The 25,937-nt window shown below is 46.6% G+C and overlaps 1 protein-coding gene and 1 pseudogene across 2 annotated transcripts; both read right to left on the reverse strand.

Moving 5' to 3' along the window:
• Positions 1-2,282: 2,282 nt before the first annotated feature.
• Positions 2,283-14,054, reverse strand: TGOLN2 (trans-golgi network protein 2). 2 transcript variants are annotated; one of them, XM_054017535.1, is made up of 4 exons: positions 13,931-14,054; positions 12,972-13,618; positions 11,036-11,119; positions 2,283-6,072 (listed from the first exon to the last, which is right to left on the reverse strand). In XM_054017535.1, exons 1-4 carry the CDS (start codon positions 14,034-14,036, stop codon positions 6,067-6,069), a joined length of 843 nt encoding a protein of 280 aa, XP_053873510.1. In that variant the 5' UTR covers positions 14,037-14,054; the 3' UTR covers positions 2,283-6,066. The 2 variants fall into 2 exon arrangements, with proteins under 2 accessions (XP_053873510.1, XP_053873509.1); XM_054017534.1 differs by lacking the exon at positions 2,283-6,072 and adding an exon at positions 7,869-8,648.
• An 11,299-nt stretch (positions 14,055-25,353) lies between these two features.
• LOC128833228 (U2 spliceosomal RNA) lies at positions 25,354-25,531 on the reverse strand (annotated as a pseudogene).
• Between the last annotated feature and the right edge of the window lie 406 nt (positions 25,532-25,937).

Raw genomic sequence — 25,937 nt, forward strand, 5'->3', positions numbered from 1 at the left:
GCCAGCTTGTAGCTGCACAATCGTTAAAGTTGCAACAGCCCATTTACAACTACATTTTCCAACCTCTAAAATCCACATACACAATCAGAGCAGTTTGAAAATTGGTGGCCCAGTTCCAGGCCCAAAGTAGAGTAGGTGGAGTAAATTTGAGATTATTTGGTTAAGGAATTCCTGAGTTAGGGGCCACCCAGCTATTTTGAACTCTTTCAACTTACTTTCTTTTTTTTTTTTTTTTTTTGCAGAGATGGCAAAAAATCTCTAGGCAGGATCCACCTGAAACTTCTCCTAGCTGAATGCCTCCTTTGAACTCTAGTATCTGATACTAAGAATGATAATAAGGGCTGCATAAGGTGCTGTGATGATCCAGTAACTCTTGCCATTCGGGAGGGGGCAGACTTAAGGGTGGGAGGCAGCAGTGTGTGTGATGTGTCACCTTTGCTCTCATTTCCCCATTTTCCAACAGGCATTTTGGGAAGTAAACTCCCATTCCAGAGGGGGCGGAGGAGCTCAAGGCTCAGCTGAGCGCCTGAACCTGAACGTTTTTGCGTGTGTGGGTCAAAGACTACAGCATGTGCTGATCGGTTGTATCTGTGCCAAAACCCAAGGGCCTCTGTACAACTCCAGTGCTACCAGCTGGGTCTGGCTGAGCGTATCTCAGAACCCCATCTGGCCCTCAGTGACTTACATTTCAGTTACCAGGGCCCTACACAAGTTCCTCATGAGTTTGGCTCTACACAGCTGAGTGAGCAAGCGGAACTTTTCTCCCTTATCTTTAAGTTGTTCTTCTCACGCTAGATGTGCTCTGCAGCCATAAATACGATTATAAAGTTTATGGGAATAAGGCTCCCTGGCCCAGGCTGTCTTTGGTTTTACACCCTAAAGCTCCCAGAAAATTAAGCCGGCAGCTTGCAGCGGATGCGGCGATTCACAACCAAGTGTTTTTACTTGAATGTTCTGCTTCAGCTTTATTTTCCTCAGCTCAGCTGTGTGGTCAATACACAGATCAGCAGCGTCCTCTGCTAGGCGAGCTGCCATCTGCTGTGACCCTGGAACCCCTGATCAACTCTTTCTGAGCTTGGCTAATTACAGCCAAACTGGACCAAAGTGCAAATGGTTTTGTTTGCATGGGAGATAAGCAAGTTGATAAGAGGGGAAGGAGCTCCTGTTTAAAGTGAGTTTGCTTCTCCTTTATTGCAGGAAGCCAGCCCTTAGCTTGTGCAAACTGAAATCAAATAAAAAAAGCAGGTGGCACTTTCACCCAAGCACACAGCACCCTCCATCTGATGTCCAGGAGGGTCTGAATGCTCAGTTTAGCAGGAAGGCCACGTTGGTACATACATCCCTCTTTAGGGTGCACACCCCAAGCCTGGTTTAGATGGCACATCTTAATGGAGCTGCCTAGGGGCTGCAAGGACTTGGTGGCCGCTCCCCAGGAGCCACAGTAAGTGCCGCCGGGACCCCGCATCCCGAACCTCCTCCTGCCCCCCAACTCCCTGCCCCAGCCTCCCTCCCGGAGCTCGCACCCCCCTCAACAGCCTGCCCCAGCCCCCTCCTGCACCTAACCTACCCCAGCCCGGAGTCCCCCCCTGCACCCAAACTCCCTCCTAGAGCTCACACACCCCTCAACACCCTGCTCCAGCCCCCTCCTAAACCCCAAACCCCTCATCCCTGGCCTCACCCCAGAGCCACCACCACCAGCACTATAGGAAAGATTTCTCCGCCAGATCAAAAATCGACATGGAAGGAGAGCACGTTTCCACTACCATCAGTGTGGTATGCCATCCATCAAAGCCCCTTAATTGCCAAGTCCTGTCTTGGGTGGTTCTGTTGTACACTCTGTCGCAACTTAGAAGTAAATGTGTTTAAGGTAAACTCTGTCCAGCCCTGCTCTGCTCTAGCCGGGTTAACATGCTGTTTCAATTCTAGTGCATTACTGAGTTTGTGGTAAAACAATTGGGATTATTTGGTTAAGCAGCCCAAGAGGGTGAAAGACTGGAATGTGGGAGTTAGATCATGAGAATTTGTTGGACTGGGTTTTATTTTCAACTCAGCAGGTGGTTGGGATCAGCAAGACAATAGTGATTTTCCACAGTGCTAGGAGAATGCAATAAATTAAACCACCTTAATAAAGAGTTCACAACCAACATCTGGTCTGTTACAGGCAGGAGGCAGATGGGGAATCCAACTGCCTTTACGGGGATCAGATCTAGCCTAGTATTCAGACAATACAATAACCCAACCTGCGTTGTTCTTCTGAGGTTTTAACTGAGGCAGGCAGTAAATAGAAGGGTGAAATTACATTTCTTTATTGTGTCCATTTATTGACTTCACCACACAGAAAAGTACAAAGGGTTAGAAAATTCTGATTCTTCAAAGCGAGTCTCATTTTACCGCAGTAGAAACCAAACAACTCATGAAGTCAGCCTGGGAACATAGCTGGCCTAGTAGAGTAATGACATTTGGTAAGAAATGTATCCAGCAGACTCTGTTAGTCTGAAGTTTGTGCCATCTATGAACAGAGCAGAAACTTATTCGTACCTTTCCCTGTTTGAGACTTGTAGAATATCTTACATAAAGTTTAATACCACAGAAATCAATGAAACATGGAGATCATTCTCAGAGATTTCGTACAATTCGAGAATTACAGCAACTGTCATTAGAAATAGTATGCACTCAAATTGAGAGGCTATCAGGAGGGGACTACGTTTGAATCCTTCACCAATAGCTTGGAAATGTACAGAGCTGCACCACATTTGAAGAGCTGTTCTATGGGTATGAACAGCACAGTAGCTGCAGAGATCCAGGTTAAGAGCTGTCCTATAAATACCGATTGTTCCTGGCCACATGTGGTGTCTTTACTACCCTGTGGAATTTGCACTTATTGTGTGCTATGCATTTCTGTTGAGCCAGCACACATGCCAGACACATGGCAAACTGGAAAATGCTCCTACACACAAGCTATGGACATTCTTGTTAGTCTGACAGAAGCGTAGGAACTATCCCTGTATCTTAGTTCTCTCTGCACATTCTAGACTGTACTGCTAACAGTACATAGACAGAAGGGCCCTGGCTCTCACAGGGCCATGGCTCCTCATTAGTCCATGCCTGCAGGAACCTTTATGAGGTGGCATTTCCAAAACAAAGCAGAAAGATTTTCAGATTAAAATAAAACGGTCAGTTGAAGAGGCTGAAGTAAGGAGGCCTCCAGATTCCGTGACAAAACAAACAGGTTTGGTACAAATCCTTCCAAATTTTTTTCTGATTCAAAGGGGGACAAAGCAGGCAAAAAATAAAAACAGAAATTCCCAGGAAAGCAGGCAGGTGTGGCTAAGAATTGCAACATTTATCATGTCTTCAAGTTTTTGTCTCTATCATAAAAACATGTGAAATCACAGCCTCAAATTCTGCACCCCTTAAATAAACAGGCCATAGAACACAGCATCACAGGCTTCCTGAAACATGTTATATGTTGTCTTTGAAATAAATAGCACAGTTATGTTGCACACAAGTTCCCTGCCTTTGAGAAGGTGCATTTCCTTCAGAGGTTACATTCCAGGACCTTTTTTTCCTCCTGAGAGCAGGATGCTCCCCCCACCTCCCAAAAATGGCTCTGTGAGGATCTCCCATATCAGAGTCCAGAAAAGTCATCTTTCTCAGGGGCAGCTTCCAAATAGATTTAAACAAATATATGATTCCCCCCCCCCCCATCAAACACACACACGCACATACTTCAGCTAATGTCTTTCAGTAAAAGTAAGTTGCTTTGGTTTTCTTTTTTAAATAAGTTAAGTTCTGCATACACATCCCTCTCCCTCCTCTGTGGAAAACGAAACTCTGAAAATATCAGCCATGGCTTTAATGTCCAAATGTGGAGATTTCTTAGCCCAGATGCAGTCTTAAGTATTACTGCAGTCTAGTAGTGTTACTGCAGGTCACCGAATGCTGTAAACACCAAGGAGGAAGAGACCGGGGAAGGTTTGCCTCATCAACCATTTTTGGAACATGCTAAGAGAAGTAACCCAACTACTAAATAGCAATTTGCCCAAGATGGAGGAAAGATTCTTCCCTGTGCCTCAATCGGCTGACAAGTGCATTGAAAATGAGGCTGTAGCTTTTCACATCCAGGCTTCAATATGTATTCTAAGTTTCCTCCTATGCAGTTGTGTGTCACAGCAATTTTTCTGTAAAACTCAGAACCGAGAAATAAAGAAAATAAAAGATAAAAGAACAAGCCAGCCAGCCAGCCACCATATACAGATTTCCCAAACATTCCTAGTCTCAACCATAAAGGCCTTGTGGAATATAACTATGAAAATAGAGACAGGAATACATAGTGGGCCTCATTCGATACTTTTTCCAGGCCTTATATCAGAAATATAAGCAATATCAGTATGCACCAGCCCTTGGTTTAAGCAGACAAGGAATCTAACAGTTCCACAACACCACTGAGGTAACAGCTCTGCATGGTGTGGCTGGTTATAAGAACGTTCAACTAAATAAAAGCACAACTCAGAGCTGAGGAAGGCCAAGGTCAAAGGAAGAGGAGAGGGGACATCTTGTAGACGACTCTGCAGGAAGATATTCTGTTACACCGAACAAATCCCTTTCTGTATATTTTCAATCTGCCATCTACTTGGGAGGAAATATTTCTGCACTAGCCCAACAAGCCTCTCTCCTGGGCTCTGTGGGGGAGCTGCCGTGCACGATGGCATAACAGCACTCCCAGTTTGAGGAATGAATGACATAGGCCAGAGCCCATATTGCACAGCTCTCCACATTGTGCAAATACAATGCCTTGTAAAGACATCTGTTTCACAGCTGTCTGCGTAAGGGAGCCATACTGCTGCTACGCGACTCAGGCATGAAATGCTGCCATCATCTGTCCAATGCACCAAGTCACCAGCTATCCTTGCCCTATCTCCACTCTCAAATACTCTCCGCACTTTGACAAAGGATAAAGAAAATGGACCTCCCAGACGAAGTGGGAATTGTCACTTGTAGGTTCAACTTATGCAAGTACAATTGATCTGACCTCTATCAGCAGGAGGGTCCATTCAGTACTGAAGAAAATAGGCTATGTTGGAAATTTAGGGGTTGAAGAACAGACCTGTGGGAAGGGGGTATGAACTACATGTGGTGACACTGTTTTCTTCCACCTGAACATTGCCATGTTCCTGTGACAGTTCTATGGGGGAGGTAGCAAGGTTTACAGAGGCAAAGTTCATTAAGATTTTGCCATGGAGGCTTGGCACAGAGCTTCATACACACTCCTTGCATTCTTTCACAGCATCCACTCTCTAAATATTTCATCATCGTTAGTGCAATCACCTGAACTCTGGGTGTGACATCAGGAAAAACAAACCATCGGCAAGTCCGTTAGCTCATTTAAGGTGGACAAGCAAAATTCAAAGGGCCAGGGATTGCTGATTCCACCCACATTTCCAAAGATGTGCATTAAGAGACAATCAGATGTTAACTTCCACCATTGTCTTCATCACAGAGAACAAACAACTGATCAAATAAGAGTCCTTGGCAAAAAACATTTCTGAACTAGTGCAAACAAACATGCTGTGAACTTTAGAGTCCAAATACAATGGACAGAAGGGGATAATGTTCATATGTCAGCTACAAGACCAACCATGCTGGTTATAAAGACTGCTCCACGAATCTAGACGAAGAGAATCAGAAGGCTCATTCAGCAGGCAGGTCTCTCCTAAACAGAGACCTGTGTGTCAATACAGCAGAAGGTAAAATCCATATAGTTTGGGCACAAAAAAATTCTGCCACTTGTTGGGTCTTCCCTGACATCACAGTATGGAAGCAAGAGACCAGAGCTGGAAACTAACTCATCATCAGGCAGCTGGGAAGGGGGGGAAATATTTAGAGACTGAAGAGTCAGTGTTACCAAAGTGCAGGTGCAAAACTAAAAGCACTTCTCTTCTTCCCACACTCCAAGACCTGGAGGGATTCAGAGCTGTTCTGCTGGGAATCACAGGACTTCCTTGTATCTTCATTTTCAGCAGTCCTTACCCAAGTCAGCAGCGTGGAGGAATTTCTGGGGATAATTTAGATCTGAAGACAAAAAGGAGAGAGTTTTCAATCGTTTGTCAGAGCTGCTTTTCCGCACACACTATTCTGAAAAGTTACTGTAAAAATGGCACCATGGGGCTCTGGATTTCTCCGCTCTCTGATTCAGTTTCAAATAAAGAGATGGCTTTTCTAACTGGCAGCCCAGCAGATTCAACCTGGGTGATTTCCTTCCTGCGCATCCTCACCAGTAATAAAGATTCAACAAGCCAAATTACACCCTCGTGATGTGTGCAGCACTGAGGCACTCAATGGGCTTACACCAGTGTAAATGATTGGAACCTAGTAAGGAATTTATTAGTGTGGCAGATATGCCAATATCCTGGACAATCTTAAGGAATTAAGTTCAACTTTATTGAATTAAGTATTTTAGGAGTTCATTGTGTTAAAAATGCAATTGTTCACGTGTTAGTGTGAAACTGTATGTAACTTCTCTAAGAAATGTGCTTGATGAAATCCCTGGGAAATATTAGGAACATCAAAGGACCTTTTGGGACAATACATTTGAAGTGGATTTGCTAGGAAATACTCTTCAGAGGCCGAGACTGGATAACTGAGTGGCTCACTGAGTGCTTGTTCTGAGCTGAAGCTATGCTGAACTGGTGACCACAAGAAAAACCTGTGTGGGGTCTGAATAGGGTGACCAGATAGCAAATAGCCCCAGGGACAAAGATCTGAGCGCTGCTTGCCAGGGAGTGGCGGCTGGCAGCTATGAAAAATGGGATTGGAGCTGAATCAAATCTGCCACCTGCTGCTTCCAATTCCAGGAAGGGAGCCAGGCCTTGGCTTGCCAGGAAGCTGCTGAGGGGAAGGGAAATTGCTGGGGAGAGTGAACCAGCAAGAAAGGGGAAGCCGTTTGAAGAGACAGGAGTGAAGGAGCAGGGCCCCTTTGAGTGAAGTCTCCAGCTTGCCGCCTTCCTCCTGCAGCTCCCCCATCAGCCTCCCTGCTGAGACTCGGAGTATTCTGGTGGGGGCTAGAGATGGGATTACTAGGTACAAAGTTCATACAGGGCATTGTTTATGAACTCACCGGTTTCCAACCAGGGTTTTCCCCAGCAGCTGCTGGCCTGAGCCAGAGGCAGGGAGGCATGAGTAGGAGACTAGAGGAAAATGAGGGGGGGCAAGAGTCCAAGAGGGGCATGATGGGGGAAGGGGATTTGGAGCTGTACTTCCTGGCCTCAGATTAAGGATACTCTGGGACAGACAGAAGGGGACTATAAAGTGCTGCAGCATAGATGGGAATGGAACAAAAGACATAGGCCGACACATGCACCAGGGGCTTGGGAGGACACATGGGGACAAAGGATACCAGTGAAAAAAAGACTCACATATGGAACAAGGGCATGGGAAAAGGAGAGTGCATGATACAGAGGGACAGGAGGAGAAGCAGAGAACAAGTGAAGTGGAAGTGGAGACCAAGAGACAATATAAGACTGAAGTACAAGCTGCATAGCCGCAAAGAGAACACGTCAGTCTATGATAATAAAGAATGCAGTAAAGAAGCTAGAATAAACAGTTTCTGTATGATTAAGATTTTCAACTTATAACAGTGCTTTTCTTCCTTATTTTTTATAGCAAATGAATAACTGAAACTGACCGATCTTGCCAGAGCACTTTCAAATGCAAGAGCTGCTAAGCCATTAATTCGAGACTGAACTATAGCTGCATGTTGGTACTTCCTCATGTGTTTGAGCACACTTCCTGCACTGGCCACAGAGGCTGGTGTGAAGCAAAATATACAAAGTGTAACCATCAAGTTGGGGAAAAGGTTCTGCAGAGACTTCATGCAACTTATTTAATAAACCAAGTGGTGACAGTATTTGGGCCAATGTTTTCCTTATAAATGCATTTGAGAAACATTAATTCCTCTTTTATATCACCAGAGGTAGAAGTAGAATAAAGAGTCAGAAAGTCATTGAGAGCAACTTCAACCTTTTCAAGAAAGGTCCACAGAAATTCAATTTTTTGACAGATTCAGCTGAGTGCAGCAAACCACTTTGAGGCCACCTATGACAGAGTCTACAATGCAAAAGAAAACACTGTCTCAAGGATAGTCCTTTCCAAGCTTGTCTTGATCACCTGAGTCATCACCTCTGTTTTTGGAAGGGTGTGTTTCCCCTGGAGGATCGATGCCAAGGTTAGCTGCAACACGCACACAGTCAACATAAATTGTTTCATTTTTCTCATAATTGTGCCAATTCAGTGAGATGCCCTTGATGTTATCTTTCAACATCAAGTGTAGCATCTCGGTGCTGAAGAAGCAGGTTCCATTCATTGATGGGGCGTAGAATTTTCAGCCAAACTGAGGCAAGTAGAACACATTTAAATGTTGACATGTATTTTACTAGTCCAGCAATATCACTGGACTAGTAAAGTGAAGAGAAACTTAAGGCTACAAGAAGACAAATCAGACTCCTGAAGGAGGTACAGTAGTCTGGAAAGTTGAGACCCACTGGCGTAAACTGAACTTGGTAGGTGCTGGTTCAGTGGAGTCATTATTGTATTATGTTCTTTGGATGTCTTCAGTCATTCTACAATATTCCGTGCAAGTCCACAGCGATCTGAAATTTTGAAGAAAAATGTTTGATTCACTCCATTCAATGTCTGGTACACAGTGGGCTGCATGTGTGCCAAGAACCTGAAAGACTTAAGGCGGCATTGAACGAATTCTCTGAATTGAGCCTGGCTGCCAAAACCCGAAGTGATATTGTACCTCCTGGAAGACCTGGTTGACAACCACTGGCCTAGGCGATGCACATTGGGGGAAAAAATGCCTGAGGAGTCTGTTGAAGCACTGCCTAAGCTCAGGAGTATTTCCTGCCATATTAGCACCATTATCAAAAGCTTGTCCACAACAGACCTGGAAATCTAATCTATGTTTGACTGTATTGTCGTGAATCATTTCTGCTATTTCCTCACCAGTCTTCTTGGTAAAATCTGAAGCACAAAAAACATTCCTGAATCACAAAGTTACCAACAGGTATTTGATTAACATATCTGATCAACAGTGTTGTTTGTTCCTCATGTGAGGTGTCTGGAGTTACACTGGAAATTACGGAAAAGTACTTGACCTCTTTAACCTTACCCTAGGATTGTTTTCATGACTTGCCCTGTGCATTCTTGAATATATTCCTTTTGGGTCTCAGGTGGTAAGTAGGATACTTGAACTCTCTGATGTTGCGCCTGTGCCTTCTTCACATGGACCAAAAACTGGTCATACTTGGCTAACAACTCAATAATACCCAAGAAATTGCCATTGGATTTATCACCAAGCTTGCAACTTGTGCCACAGAAAGCTAATCCTTGTTCTCCAAGAACAACACAACATCTAAAATACGTTTCAGAATGTCCTTCCACTTTTCTTTTTTATTTCCAAAATTTGTCTCCAATAACAAGTGGATGGTTTTATCACCTTTCAATCTTCTTCTTGTGTCCATCCATTTCACATAGCTTGTTCTGCATGACGCTGTTTTTTCATGGACAGGGATTCACTTATACAGCTGGTGCCAGCTGCGATCTGCAGTCTACCCAGTTAGCATGGCTAAGCCTGGAAGAACGCCCTTGAGTTGTTGCATCCGGGGGAACAGTAGACATGGAATGCAACGAACAGCATGCTGTGTCACTGCTATCCAGTCATGTCTCACTTTTTCTCCATTAGGAAGGGTGCAGGAGAGAAGTATATCAGGAAACTGTTTTCCTTTGGTATCCCTTTCTGGATGGATTTTTAATCTTCCAGTTATGAAGCACAAGTGTATCTATGTCATCCTGTTTTACAGGCCCTGCACTTGAACGAATGTTTTCAACAGAAAAATGAGAAGGCTCATGTTCATCCTCCTCCTCCACTTCATCTAGGCCAGGACCTGGGGGATTACAGTCTCTCTCTCCTTCCCCACTCCCTGGTTTCCATCCAAACATTCTAAAGTTCTTCCCGCTGCTTCTTGTTCTGCAGTTTTTCTCTGCTTTTCCTTTTTTCTGCACCTGACTCATTATACACGCTTCATATTTGACGATACAAGGGTAAGCGACGTTCAGTGAAGTGCTAAATTTCCCCAGATCTAGGGCAGTGGTTCCCAAAAGCAGAGTGCTCTCTCTCTCTCACCTCTCTTCCCCTCCCCTCTTCTAACAGGAGGGGAGGGGGACAGAGGGAGCAGAATGAACTCAGGTGCTTAGGGAAGTTCCATTCTTTCCTTCCCACTCCCCTTCTGTGGACGGGGACGGCTCTTCTGCTTCTTCCCACTCCCTGCAGCATATGGCCAGGGAAGGGGGAGGGAGGTAGAAAGCCCTCGGAGCTTCCCCCCCAGCTTGCAAGGGGGAGAGGGAACTGAAGACCCCCCTCCCCAGCCTGGGAGGAGGTGAAGAACCTGAGGATCAGAAGTGAGGCTGGGGGGCAAAACTGAGGGAGCGCTGAATTGATGAGGACCTACTAACTAGGTTTCAGTGCACTTCCATCTACTGGAAAAGGTTATGACAATGGCTTCACAGCAAGACTTAGCAGCTCCTGCCTGCTGATCCCCATCAGCCTCCAGGATTCTGTGGGCCAGATCCTCAGTTGGTGTAGACTGCTGATTTACATCAGCTGAGAAATCAGGCTCTTTGCCGTAGGGACCACAAGCCCAACCATCAGCACAAATACTTCCCTTTTCAGGGACAGCATGTTGAAAACAAAAGAGAATTTAAATGGGCAGAACAAAGACTTATCAGACTAAGGGCAGGGCCATTACTAAAAACCTTCTCATCAAAGCTGGCTTCCCATCAGCTTCATGACTTGCCCTGGCTTGGTGGAGTCCAGCTGCTGCACATGCTTCTCAGCTGGCGCAGCACAAAGCAACAGTAGGCAGTGCTGCACCCACTCCCCAATCTTCCTGGCTACTGGCAAAGGACAGCTGAGCTCATTTTCAAGCCCTGCCTATCTGATGGGCTGCTATATCAAGACGCGATTCACTCTTACCTTTTGATCCAGTCTCTGATATTCATTGGATTTGGGCCGCCGGGGTAGTTTTGATCGTTTTCCTTCCAGAGCAAAAGCAATGATCTTTGGAGACAGAAAGAGGAGAAGAAATAAATCAGCAAGCAAATCCTGAGAGGTTACCACATTTTGTGGTGGTTGAAAAGAGCTGATGCAGAATTATAAGTATTCTCTTTTCCCACTTCAGGGACAGATAGTTCTGCTCGTGTGTTCCACTCTCATAGCAATGAAACATCTCACCTGACCAAAGCCTATTTTATCCAGGATTGGCAGCTCCTAGATTTCCAAATTCAGGACTGCCTAACCCACACCAGAGGTTTTGTCACTCTCCAAAGAGCCTCCCCCACATTCTTTATCTGGGTATGATGAAACTGTACACAATGGTGCAGTGTGCCCCAGTGTTGCCAATTCTCAGAGTCTTATGATATGTTTTACTTTAAGCCCCCACGCCTTGTAGAGTCATATTACATGAGCATCACACTTTGATTTTAAATGAAAGAGTAATTTTCTAGCCATGATTGTGGTGAAAAGCTTGAAAACGTGAACCTAAAGGTTCCCACATATCAGAAAGCAAAGAAGAACCCAAGATTTATTTTTTAAAATAATGACTTGAAAGTCAATCTAGTTATTTTTGAACAATTGAGGCTGACAATAATGCATCTTCTATGAGGACCAACTTCATCTATTAACCAACGGAGTTCACAGAACACTGCCAGCCTATTACATTAAGGGATATGGCCAGTACCGCGCTGCCATATAATTCCTCTTTATTCACTACTGCCCCGCTCAGCTTACACTGCTTCCCAATGTGATTTACAGAAACATGCAAAAAGGTGAACACAAGTCACACAGGCATGAGTGAAATACTGTAACATGTCTGGTGTCTCCTTGCTTTGAGTCAAACAGAAACCGAAAACAACCACACAGCCCAGGTTCTAGTGGCCTTCTGAACCAGGCCAGGAGCGTCAAGTTGGATACAGAACACTGCAGTCTGCCCTGATGGATCAATATCTCCAGTCCACACTCGAAGAGCCCCTTTCCTTACCACATTTCTCCTAGCAAGTGCTCCCTGAACCAGATTCCTCAATTTAAGGTTACTGCTTTCTGCACAGACAATAAGGAAATGCAAACAGGATTTTCTTACTAGGATTAAAGCTTTTAAAAGCCTGGGTCATGTGCACATAGGAGAGAGGCTGCACTGTGTGCATTAAGGTGCTGCTGGCACGATAACACTCAGGAAGGTCTACTAGGTTACCTCAGTAAAGAATGATCTTCAGCTAGTCTAGGCCATGTCTTTGTGCCAGCCTGAAGCAACCTAACACATTATGAGCACTATGCATTAAACAACAGTCCAGCCTCCTTTCTGGCCACTTCTAAGCATCTAAAGGAATTTAGACTGAAGAGAAAAGGATCAGTCAACAGGAAAAAGCATCTTAACTGCTACTCCTCTCATTCCTTGCCACCCCAGGTCCACACCTGGAGATGATCAGCAGGACTAAGACCACATGGTTTTCACAAAGACTTAAGACCCTCCCCTGGGTTGCTCATTCCAACAGGACTTGAGGGTTGGACAAAACCCCAAGTTAGTGTTTTTTGACCTACTGAATTTATCAGCAAATTAAGAGTCTAAACAACAGAAAAGCCAAAGATAGGTCAGTATATTGAAAAGTTTTCTTCCGCTCCAGCCAGAAGCGCCAACCCACACACGGGGAAAGGAAGAACCTGAGTAACAAAACACTTCGGAAACTTTGATATTTAGAATCAAAAATTCAAAATTCTTCCTGGCAGTATGAGAAGGAAGCACTAATTTCCCGCTTGTGACGCCCTGGTCTAACTTCCAGGAAATGCTCTCTCCATCCACTAGCACTGATAGTGCCCTGAAGCAGACAGGGCCCACACCACATCCAGAAAAGCTCACCTTCCGCTTATTGTGATAAGCAATGTACAAGGCAGCGACGATAATGGCTGCGGTTACCAGGTAGGCAAAGAAGTGGCTACTCTCTGATTCATCTTTGGGGGGAGCAGCAGGGGCACTCTCCTCTCTCCCCTCACCAGGTTGAGCAGCTTCATCCATCTTCCCGTCACCAGCGAGGACCACATTTTCATCAAGAGCCTCATCACTAGTGCCACCGCCACCTGCCTTCCCCTCAGCAGCCTGGTCCTCGGGTGGCTTATTCTCGTCGGGTGCCTTCTTCGTCTGGTCCTCGGGTGCATTCTTGTCGTCAGTTGCCTTCATCCCCTGGTCCTCGGGTGCATTCTTGTCGTCAGTTGCCTTCTTCGCCTGGTCCTCGGGTGCATTCTTGTCGTCAGTTGCCTTCTTCGCCTGGTCCTCGGGTGCATTCTTGTCGTCAGTTGCCTTCTTCGCCTGGTCCTCGGGTGCATTCTTGTCGTCAGTTGCCTTCTTCGCCTGGTCCTCGGGTGCATTCTTGTCGTCAGTTGCCTTCTTCGCCTGGTCCTCGGGTGCATTCTTGTCGTCAGTTGCCTTCTTCTCCTGGCTCTTCTCAGGTGTTTTTCCCAAAGGTTCCTGACTGATGTGGGATTCTCGAGAGTTTGTGGTTGCTGGAACTGCCAACAAAACACACAGATTATGGCTGCTGTTTGCAGCAGTCACCTGGGACAATCACCCCACTCTACTCTACTCTACTCTGCTCTGCTCTGCTCCGCTCCCTTCCCGCCCCCACCCTCGCACCCAGGGCCCCCGCGCCAGGGAAGTCAATGGGAGGTTTATCAAGGGCGCGCACCCTGAGGCAATTGGAGACCTGGATGAGACAAGGCCCAGAACCAACCCCCGGCCCCGCCACTCCACAGACCCCGCCCGCCCGCCAGCCCTAGCAGCGAACGGGCCCGGCCCCGGGGAAGGGAGCGCGGGTGTCTCACCCGGAGTGGAGACCCCCTCAGTGGAGTTCGGGGGGGTGCAGAGCGCCGCCGCTATCAGCGTCAGCAGCAGCAGAAGCCGCAGAGCCCCGCGCGCCGCCGCCGCCATCGTGACCGTGACGGTTCGTTCCGCTTCCGGGAGCTGCCGGGAAACCGAGACACCCACTTCCGGCGCCTCCCCGCAGAGCGCGCGAGACCGGGCTCTCGCGAGATCGTTCACCGAAAAGGGAGGGGGCCAGGGGTGTTTTCTGAGAGGGGTGTAGTGGGGACAGGTGTGGTTCTGGGGCAGCGGGTGTCGTTGGGGTGTTTGGCGGGACGAGGGGTGTTTCTGAGGGGGGTGTAGTGGAGGGACGAGGGGTGTTTCTGAGGGGGGTGTAGTGGAGGGACGAGGGGTGTTTCTGAGGGGGTGTAGTAGTGGGGGTGTTTGGAGGGACGAGGGGTGTTTTCTGAGAGGGGTGTAGTGGGGACAGGTGTGGTTCTGGGGCAGCGGGTGTCGTTGGGGTGTTTGGAGGGACGAGGGGTGTTTCTGAGGGGGGTGTAGTGAGGGTGTTTGGCGGGACTAGGGTTGTTTCTGAGGGGGGTGTAGTGGAGGGACGAGGGGTGTTTCTGAGGGGGGTGTAGTGGGAGTGTTTGGACTTACTATCAAACGGTGCCAGCTCCTTTTGTCAACCCTTCCCATCAACCCACTGGGTCCTTTGTCCATTCCCTCCCTTCTGCCCTTTCACTTGGCTTGGGAGGCTTTTCAAGAACATTTTCCCAAATCCTGTTTGGTTCTTCTCAGCCTGAGACATAGATCCCCCTTTCTCTTCTCCAAGCTGGGAAGGGTTAGAGGGAAAGGGCCTGCCTCCTTCATTCCCTCCGTCGCCTCCTCTTCCCCTGCCGCCACCCTCCCACCCATGCCACTCTGCTGCCCCCACCCCTTGGCCGCATTTCCCCTTTTGCAGGGTAACCTTCTTTATGGAACTGGGTTCTACTTGCACTCCCTCCCTCCTCCCCCCCCCCCCCAATGTTAATGAAAATAGGTTAGGAATGGTAAATAGAACTAATTTAAATTAATACAAAAGCAAGGTTCTTTTAGACCTAAACCACCTTGAGTTCAGGTAACATTTTTAAATTGCTCAGATCAGGGTGATTTGATTTAAATGAGAGAGTTGTAAATCACCATGCACAAAATCTTACTTTAAATCATCAGTTTTGTTTGTATTTTGCATTTGCACTTTAGTCATTTTTCTAAAGAGAGGTTGACTTTCCTTGGTTGTGTGGAAGCAAAGAAAGAAATGACAGGAAGGGGATTGCAATGCATGACCGTTTGTTAGCAAGAGTCAGGCTAACTGTAACCCTAATAACGCGAGATTTGTAGAAGTGAGGATTGTATGAGGCGAGTAGGAAAGAACTGTGTGAGAAGTTGTTGAGATCATGTGTAGATAATATGGAATGTAGACTAGAGTCTAAATAAGTGAGAAAAATAAGATATCAGGATGACCTATGTACAAACAAAATGCAGCTGTTGCTTATTATTGTCTGTAACAAAAGGTATAAATGCTTACTGTAATTGTTTACCTGTAGAGAGACCTGCCTAGGAGGGGGAGACCCTGTGTCCTAGTGCACTCTCTCCCTCTACGCAATTGTTTGAGAAAATAAAGTATCTGACTTTGCTGTACCCAACCAAAAGAGTGAGAACTGTGTTTTTCTCCGACAGTTGTAAATCAACAATCTGGTCATGAAATGTGGTGGGGTTTTTTGCTAACCAGGAGGATGCGTTTGTGTCCAGCATTTGTGTGCTGAATTTTCATAATAGGCCAGGCTATGGAGCTGTCCAGAACCTAAAGAAATACACTCGCTGCCATTGTGTGAAGGTTGGCTGCCCAATAGTTCTATCTGAAGTCCAGTAACATCCAGGTGTCTCTTGCAGAGAATGGTCAGTGCATTTCTTTATTGGTTGCATAAGCTGTTGTTAAAGCTGGACTCTTTTAAGTACTCTAAATCCACATGGTTACTCAGATGGCCTTGAAACTTAGTATGCCTCATGGGGCTGTGGGATAGGGTTAGTGATACACATTTGGAGTAATTTGGCTAAAAGATTCTTGAGATACAGGCTCCCTGAGAAAAACAGCCTTTTTTTTTTTTTTTTTGCACAGACCTAGGAATCAAACCAGTGCTCTGATCTTCGCCCACTACTCTTGTGGGGGAGCAAAATTGAAAACCATATTTCAATAGTATTTGCCAAAGCATGTAACACTCAAGATAGCCACATGCCTATTACTCACGTGCCAAGCAGATTACACTAAGCATGTGAAGTCTTAGCATTCAAGAGGGTTGCTAGCCAGTTGTGCCTCAGAGCACGTGTGTGGCACAAAGGAAGATGTTCTGGCTGTTGACCCTTAGTATCACACAGGCACTTTAAGTTTGAATCAAACCCTGAACAGAAACTTGAAAATAAAAAAAAGGAGGCAGGTTGTTAGAATCTGTCAAAGGCTTTTTTGGGGGGAGAGGGTGATGTAATCTAAGTATGGCAGAAAACTGTAGAAGAAGGCACTCAAGCTGTTTTTGAAATAAATTATACATGTGAATGCTTGCTGGGAGTGGAATTAGGTGGTGGAGAAGTACAGGGCATGGGGGGAGATGTTTGAGATGGCAGGAAAGAGGGGTGGGATTACTGGCCTAGAAGATAGGGGGAAGCTGTAGACATATCTTGATTTTTGGTAAGACTTGACAGTCTAACATGATATTCTCATAAGCAAACTAGGGAAATGTGGTATGGAGGAAATTACTATAAGGTGGATGCACAACAGGTTGAAAAACCATTCTCAAAGAATAATTATCAATGGTTTGCTGTCAAACTAGGAGGTATATCTAGTTTGGTCCCACAGGGTCTGTCCTGGATTCAGAAAGATTCAATATTTTCATTTATGACTCAGTAATGGTGTGGAGAGTATGCTTATAAAATATGCGGATAACACCAAGCTGGAAGGGATTTCAAGTGGTCTGAAGAATGGGACAAGAATTCAAAGTGACCTTGATAAATTGTAGAATTGGACTGAAATCAACCAGATGAAATTCAGTGAAGACAAGTCTTACACTTAGGAAGGAAAAAAATCAAATGCACAACTTCAAAAAGGGGGAATAACTGGCTAGGCAGCAGAACTGCAGAAAAGGATGAGCATATAGTGGATCACAAATTGAACATGAGTCAATTATGTGATACAGTTGAGAAAAAGACTAATATTCTGGGGTGTATTAACAGTAGTGTCCTATACAAGACACGGGAGGTAATTGTTCCATTCTACTTGGCACTGGTGAGGCACCACTTGGAATGTTGTGTCCAGTTTTGGGTGCCACACTTTAAGAAAGATGTGGACAAAAATGGAGAGAGACCAAAGGAGAGCAAGAAAAATAACATGTTTAGAAAACCTAACCTTGAGGAAAGGTTAAAAAAGCTGGACATGTTTAGGCTTGAGAAAAGAGGACTGAGCGGGAACTGGAAATAGTCTTAAGGGCTGTTACAAAGATGATGCTGGTCAATTGTTCTCCATTTCCCTTATCGGTAGAACAAAAAATAATTGGCTTGATTTGCAGCCAGGGCGATTTAGGTTACATATTAGGAAAAACTTCCAAACTATAAGGATAGTTAAGCACTGGAACAGGTTTCCAAGGGAGGCTGTGGAATCCCCATCATTGGAGGATTTTAAGAACAGGTTGGACAAACACTTGTCAGGGATGGTCCAGGTTTACTTGGTCCTGCCTTAGTGCAGGGAGATAGATTAGAAGACCTCTCAAGGTTACTTACAGCCATACATTACTATGATTCTATGAAGACCTTCTACTATAGGAGGATGAGACACACACTGTGCTGGTGGGTTTCACAGTCAGATAGCAGAGGAATGTTATGTCTACACTGGCACTTCATCAGTCAAACTTTCGTCATTCAGGGGTGTTAAAAAAATCGCATACACCCCCCCCTCCCGAACGACAAAAGTTTTTTCCGACGAAAAGCGCAAGTGTGAACAGCGCTTTGTCAGCAGGAGCTATGTCCAGTCGACAAAGCTGCTTCCGCTCGTGGGGGGGTGGAAGTTTTTTGTCAGCAGGAGAGCTCTTTTCTGCTGACAAACAGCAGCTACACTGCATGCCTTTTAGCAGCACGGCTGTAGCGACACAGCTGTGTCGCTAAAAGCTGCATCGTGTAGCCATAGCCTCAGGAATCCTGTGTTCAATTCCACATTATGGAGAGGAATGAGCTCTAGTGGTTAGCAAACACTTATGCCCCTGTCCTCTATAGCTTGTCTCATTTCCCTTTTGCTCCTAACCTTCGGCAGCCTATCTTGACGGGTGTTAAACAACCATGACACCAGAACACACACTAGACTTTTAGTGTATAAAGCGGAGGAAATCCCAATTCTCCTCTACGGATGTGACATTTGGGTGATCTACAGAAAACACCTAAAAAAAAAAACGTAGTCCCGGTGCTGGCATTTCTTCTTCAGAAGATTGGGGGGAGGGATAGCTCAGTGGTTTGAGCATTGGCCTGCTAAACCCAGGATTGTGAGTTCAATCCTTGATAGGGCTATTTAGGGATCTGGGGCAAAAATCTGGGGATCGATCCTGCTTTGAGCAGGGGGTTGGACTAGATACCTCCTGAGGTCCCTTCCAACCCTGATATTCTAAGATCCTCAACATAAAGCAGGAGGATCACCGCACTAACGTCAGTGTCCTCACAGAAGCCAACACCTTCAATATCAAGGCCCTGATTATCCAGCACCAGCTGAGGTGGAACGGGCACTGTGTACGCATTCCTGATGCACGTCTACCAAAACAATTGCTGTACACCCTACTCACCAAAAGAGAAAGGAAACTGACAGGCCAAAAGAAATGTTTCAAAGACACCCTCAAGACAAACATCAAGATATGTAGCATTAATACGACACACGGGGAGGCAGTAGCCCAGCACAGGGATAACTAGCAAAGACTTGCCAGAAAAGGAACGATCACTTTTGAGAAAAATGGCCTTGCCCTGGTCACAGAAAAATGCCAGAAAAGGAAGGACAGACAACTGTCATGCAGCAATTGTGGCCCAACCCTGCCTTTCAACATCACCTGCAATGTCTGCCAACAAGTTTGTAGCTCAAGGATCTGATGCCTCAGTCACCAAAGGACCCATAAAAAATAAAACACATGGAAGAGATCATCCTCAACTCCAAGGGATTGACGAGACGATGATATTATTGGCATACTACGGCATCGCTAAGGCTACGTTTTAGTCACAGGTATTTTTAGTAAAAGTCACAGGCAGTAAACAAAAATTCATGACCCGTGACCTGTCCATGACTTTTACTATATACCCGACTAAAACTTGGGGGGGCTACCCAGGCATGCCATAGGTGTTGGGGGGCACGGGCGGCAGCATGTGGCCTGGGACCCCCGTTGGTGCTGGGGGAGGGGGTGTAGGTGGCGGCAGACTCCCTACCTGGCTCAGCGCCTCCCCCCGAGCAGCAGTAGCACACTTTTGGTGTGGGTCGGGGTTGGGGCACAGGATGATAGGGTGAGACGAGCTCTGGGCGGTGCTTACCTGGGGTGCGCCCCAGAAGCGCGACATCCCCCTTGCTCAGCTCCTAGGCGGAGGCGTGGTCAGGTAGCTCTGCACACTGCCTCCACCCAGAGCATGGCTTTGCAGCTCCCATTGGCCAGGAGCCACAGCCAATGGGAGTTGCGGGGGGCGGTATCTGCAGGCAAGGGGACCCTGCAGCAGCCCAGCCCCAGGGGCAGGGGGACTCCAGAGCTTCCAAGCACTGCATCAGTGCGGGACCCGGGAGCCCCAGCAGCAGTGGGTGCTGAATCCACCTACACCTTTTGTCAGGGATATTTTCAGTAAAAGTCAGGAACAGGTCACGGACTGCCAGGAATTTCTGTTTATTTCCTGTGACCTGCCCCTGACTTTTACTGAAAATATCCGTGACAAAAACTTAGTCTTACTGATCATCGACAGCAGTTTAAAGCAAACTCGCTATTTTATCACAATGCTCTCATTTTTAGCACAGCCCTCGTGGTTTGGGGTGTTTTTCTTAAAGCTCCAAGTCCAGGACTCAACCGAGAGCAGGTGAATATCCTCTTTAAGATTGTAGTCCTTGCAATTGCCGAGAAACACTCGCAAACATAAAGCAACCAGCATGAAAAGGCCCAGAATCCAGAAGGCAATAACCCCAATGTGGACTGGTTTATCCACAAGCTCTCAAGCTGTATGGGCCAACCAGCTCTGCTAGGGGCCCGCCTGGTGCCTCTGACAGGTCTGCGGCTGGCCGTGCTGCTTGGGCTAGGTCTGACAGGTGTTGGGGTGCCCCTATCCTTGCTGGGGCAGGCCTGACACCCCCACCCAGCTGTGCTAGGTTGCCCTGGCAGGAGGCAGAACGGCAGAGACGAGGCCCATTGGTGCCCGCCTGCAGACCCTGCTTTCCTGAGGAGCGGAGCGGCCCTGGCAGGAGATGAAATGGCAGAGGCGAGGCCCCTTCGGCGTCCACCCTCAGGCTGGCTGTCCAGAGGAGCTGGGTGGCCCATTGGGAGACGGACCAGCACAGATGAGGCCCGTTGGCACCTGCCCTCGGGCCAGCTGTCCTGAGAAGCCAGGCGGCCCTGGCATCCTCTAGGCTTACCGGCACTTCAGTCAAGCAGTAAGCATGCCACAAACACACACACCCCTCCCAGGGGTCACGTAGTTGTTCCTCCTTCACCTGGAGAACTCCCTCACAAAACTCAAGTTAGCCGCTTCTGTTCGCTAGTTCCTTTGGTTGCTTGATAGTTGGCTTTTTGAAGCCTTGTTCTCACATAATACAATCCCACTCTTAAATTTATCCAGCTCTGTTTTATATCTAATTTAGCTATTTGTCCCTACTACTCCATTTTTTCGAACGAGTCGGGCCACCCACCCCACCACCAGAAAACTACCCTCAATATGATTTCCCTGCACAGCTTACCTCTTAATTCTGGTTTTCCTGAGTTGAGCGTAAGTGTTGGGAATGCAATCAGCTCAGGATAGGGTGTATGTGTAGTGGTTAGACAAGAAACAGCAAGGAACTGGACTGGTATTGCAAGAAACTAAGTACCTTAGGCAAGCCTGATTGTATGTTTGAGACAGTGATATGAGAGCAGAAAAGAGCCGTCTCGCCAACCTCAAAACTCGCCAAGAGTTCAAAAATCATGCCAATATCCCAAATTGGGGTTAATACATTTACCAGTACAACTGAAATATCAGTATTCAAATATTCAGATACATCACTCACAGGAAGTTATACTAGGGGCAACGTGCAGAAAATAAATACATTGTCCCTCAGTAACGGGGAATTTAAAGTAGGTCATCTGTGAGTAAATACAATCCACTAGAGAAGAATTTCAGCTACTTTCCCTTCTTCGGGTCTCATTGGCACTGTAGCTCATTTCCCCTGGTATTTCATCAGGTGGTCAAGGGACATTTATTTAGAACATATCTCCAGACATTGGCAATACCAGGAGAAATGAGCTACAGTTTCAATAAGAAGCCAAGACAGGTAAATAGCCAAAATACTTCTTTAATGGACCGTATTTATTCAGAGTCTAAATTCTTGATTACTGAGGGACAGTTTACCGTGTCATAACTATAAAGGGAAGGGTAACAGCTCGCCTGTGTACAGTACTATAAAATCCCTCCTGGCCAGAGACTCCAAAATCCTTTTCCCTGTAAAGGGTTAAGAAGCTCAGGTAACCTGGCTGGCATCTGACCTAAAGGACCAATAAGGGGACAAGATACTTTCAAATCTTGGGGGGGGGAGGCTTTTGTTTGTGCTCTTTGTTTGGGAAGTCGTTCGCTCTTGGGACTGAGAGGGACCAGACATCAATCCAGGTTCTCCCCATCTTTCTAAACAAGTCTCTCATATTTCAAACTTGTAAGTAAAAAGCCAGGCAAGGCGTGTTAGTTTATCTTTGTTTTCTCAACTTGTAAATGTACCTTTTGCTAGGGTATTTATCTCTGTTTGTTGTAACTTTGAACCTAAGGCTAGAGGGGGGTCCTCTGAGCTCTTTAAGTTTGATTACCCTGTAAAGTTATTTTCCATACTGATTTTACAGAGATGATTTTTACCTTTTTCTTTAATTAAAAGCCTTCTTTTTAAGAACCTGATTGATTTTTCCTTGTTTTTAGATCCAAGGGGGTTGGATCTTGATCCACCAGGAGCTAGTGGGAGGAAGGAGGGGGGGATGGTTAATTTCTCCTTGTTTTAAGATCCAAGGGGTTTGGATCTGTATTCACCAGGTCATTGGTGTGGAGTCTCTCAAGGCTACCCAGGGAAGGGAATCAGCCTCGAGAGTGGTGGCAGCGGACCAGATCTAAGCTGGTAGTTAAGCTTAGAAGTTTCATGCAGGCCCCCACATTTGTACCCTAAAGTTCAAAGTGGGGAAGCAGCCTTGACAGTAGCCAAAATACTTCTTTAATGGACCGTATTTATTCAGGGACTAAATTCTTGATTACTGAGGGACAGTTTTCACTCATTACATTTATTTTTCACAAGCTACTCCTAGTACAACTTTTCATAAGACCAGAAGAATGGCCATACTGGCTGGGTCAGACCAAGGTCCATCTAGCTGTTCAGTTTTATGCAAGTAGAAAGTTGGCAGCCCTAGGGTGTTGCTACTCAGGGAGAACAAGGCATTCAAAAGCCTTCTCCTAAGTGACCAGAGGAGCTAGGGAACAGGAGTGGCTTATGTGAGTTTTGCGAGTGTGTTCTACATGTGAAGGAGCATCTTGGGGTGCCAGGTCACTCAGTTTTGTGAGATCTTTTTGTAGCTCTTTGCAGTCTGCTTGGGACTTAACTATCTTAACTATCATCTGCTAATTTTGCCACCTCGTTGTTTACCCCTTTTTCCAGATCATTTATGGCTGGTCCCAGTACAAGCCCCTCAGGGACACCACTATTTACTTCTCTCCATTCTGAAAATGGACCATTTATTCCTACCCTTTGTTTCCTGTCTCTTACTGGAGTGCCTGGGAATGCGTTCATGATCTAGGGATCCTTAACTTAATTTAATGACAAGCCTTTTGTTATCTTAATCACCCTGCCTCTGTTTACAAACAAACTCCCTGCCCAAGGGGCACAGAACTTATCACATTCCACACTCAAGCTCTGGCTCCTGAGTGTTGAGGACCCACCCAGTCAGCATCTATGGTCTGTAGGGTGTTTGCTGCTTGACTGAAGCATACAGTGTTGTCTGCTCCTTTGAGGGACCCTGTGCTGAGCCTAGAGGCCTGCTAGCCAAGTTGAGAGCTTCTTAACGAGGCTTTGATGGCCAAGCCCTTTAGCACCTATCAAGCACTAACCAGGGGGTGGTGCTACTCAGGGAGAACAAGGCTTTAAAAAGCCTGCTCCTAAGCCAGGGGTGGGCAAACTTTCTGGCCCAAGGGCCACATCTGGGTGGGGAAATGGCATGCAGGGCCATGAATGTAGGGCTGAGGCAGGAGGTGTGAGGGTATGTGGGGGAAGGGGGTGGCGCTTACCTGGGGCTCCTAGGCAGGGCGGGACAGGGGGGCCTCCGGGCGCTGCTACCCCCAGCCACTGCCCGCCCAGCTTCTTATTGGCCGCAGGGGCGCTTGGGGCGGGAGCAGCATGTGTGGACACAGACCCGACCCACCCTGCCCAGGGGCCACAGGGCAGAGCCGGCAACCACGTGGAGCAAGCAGGCAAGAAGCCGCTCAGCTCCGCTGCACTGCCGGTGGTGGGTGGGGGCCCCAGGCCGTTTTAAATGGCCCGGGGGACACACAGAGGGGAGCACCTGGGGGTGGAAGGCGGGGCTGAGGGAGAGACCCAGTCTCAGACAGTATTGGAGCCAGGCTCCAGGCCAGGAATATTCCTGGTGCCCAGACACCACATGCCTATAGAACTCGCCGCCTATGCACACTATATACTTCAGTGAAGTATACACGCACACACACCCCAAACTCACCCCAGGGTCACGTAGTTGTTCCTCCTTCACCTGGAGAACTCCCTCACAAAACTCATGTTAGCTGCTCCTGTTCGCCAATTACTCTGGTCGCTTGGGAGTTGGCTTTTTGAAGCCTTGTTCTCACATAATACAATCCCACTCTTAAAATTTATCCAGCTTTGTTTTATATCTAATTTAGCTATTTGTCCCCACTACTCCATTCTTTGGAATGAGTCATGCCATCCACCCCACCACCAGAAAACTACCCTCAATATGATTTCCCTGCACAGCTTACGCTCAACTCAGGAAAACCAGAATTAAGAGGTAAGTGTTGAGAACGCAATCAGCTCAAGATAGGGTGAATGTGTACAGGGCCGGCTCTAGGCACCAGTGAAGGAAGCAGGTGCCTGGGGCGGCCAATAGAAAGGGGCGGCAGTCCGTGCATTATTGGGGCGGCATGTCTGGGTCTTCGGCGGCAGCTCAAGCGCTCCGCTTTAGTCTTCGGCGGCAATTCAGTGGTGGGTCCTTCCCTCTGTCTCTTCCTCTTCGGCGGCAGCTCAATCGGGGTTTTTTTTTTTTCCTTCACTGCTTCAAAGTAGATCCCAGCTGCATCCCCCTGCTTGCAAGCCTTCATTCCTGATACTGTTGAAAGAATTCACAGCACAAAGCTGTATCCCCCTGCTTGCCAGACTGCTATAAGCCTAGTACCTATTCCAGCATAACTCCCCCATGCAGACTCTATTCCAAATAAAAGCAACGTTGTCTCAGCTTTTTAAATAATCCTCCAGCAACATAAAGAAGCTCATGTCAATATAGTCCCAAATTAATGGAAATTTACAGCAATATTTCACCATAAGTAAACCAAACCCCTAAAGATTTCAGAATATAACTATTTAAGGCTCTGCTTAAGAGAAACAATACAAAATCAACATTGTTAGAGAAACTAGTTCTGTTTTTTGTAACCAACGAGGCATCCTTATGGCACCTTGTGGCATGGAATGAAAAATACAGTAGGCAGGTATACTTATACAGCACATGAAAAGATGGGAGTTGCCTTACCAAGTGTGTGCCGGGGGGGGGGGGGGGGGGCGGGAAGGGGGGTGTTAGTGCTAACGAGGCCAATTCAATCAGGGTGGAGGTGGCCCATTCCCAACAGTTGACAGGAAGGTGTGAGCATCAAGAGAGGGAAAATTACTTTTTGTAGTGACCCAGCCACTCCCAGTCTTTATTCAGGCCTAATTTGATGGTGTCAAGTTTGCAAATTAATTCCAGTTCTGCAGTTTCTGGTTGAAGTATCAGCTACAAGGTTCACAAGATACATACATAGTACATAACCAGCATAGACCCAGTTTGGGGTGTGGTAGTTTTTAAAGTGTCAGTGAATAAGTGATATTGGGTATGCCACCCATAGATTATATTTAGAGTCCAAGTCAGTATGGTGCAACAAATTCAACTAATTCTATTTTTTTAACCACAATAGTCTCCCCGAGGGGAGGTGCACCGTTCCTGGAGGTACTGCAATACCAGGTCGATGCATGGAGTGGATGGAGCAAGCTCCTATTCCATCTCCCTGTTCCAAAAATCCATTTAATATATAGTCCTCAGATAGAGGACGTATCAGATATTAAACTGATAAGAACGGATTTAAAATTTTATTAGAGAACGTATCATCTATTTTTAAACAGAGTGTTTGAAATGTCAGTTATTAGTCATCGGGGGTAACAGAGTATAGGGGGATGTTAGTATTTTGATAATGGAGAGCACATACAGTCTGCAATATCCCCAATGGGGGGGGGGGTAAACGGTGGGTGAAATCAAGGTACAGTCAACAAGCAGTGGGGGTACATCACTCATACAGGAGTTACAGGCAATCATGGGTATAAATAAGCCTGCAGGGTAATGAGGATAGGTTGCCCCTCATATGGTGGAGTTCAGTTTGGTTCGGTGGGTTCAGGGCTCAGGGGATAAGGTCCAACAGAGGAAGTCTACAAATCTCTTCCTCATTGTGGGTGCACGAAGTCACGCCAGCTCACTCTTGGTATTGGCGGTGGCCGGTGATGTGCTCTGTATAAAT

Source organism: Malaclemys terrapin, chromosome 2 (assembly GCF_027887155.1).
Source record: "Malaclemys terrapin pileata isolate rMalTer1 chromosome 2, rMalTer1.hap1, whole genome shotgun sequence".
Classification (NCBI taxonomy): Eukaryota; Metazoa; Chordata; order Testudines; family Emydidae; genus Malaclemys; species Malaclemys terrapin.

Coding starts and splice junctions, on each gene's coding strand:
- TGOLN2 (XM_054017534.1), bottom strand. CDS start 14,036: ATGGCGGCGGCGGCGCGCGGGGCTCTGCGGCTTCTGCTGCTGCTGACG. Junction 13,619..13,930: donor TGAGGGGGTCTCCACTCCGG/GTGAGACACCCG, acceptor TTTTGTTGGCAG/TTCCAGCAACCACAAACTCT. Junction 8,649..11,035: donor ATCAGAGACTGGATCAAAAG/GTAAGAGTGAAT, acceptor TCAAAATTTCAG/ATCGCTGTGGACTTGCACGG.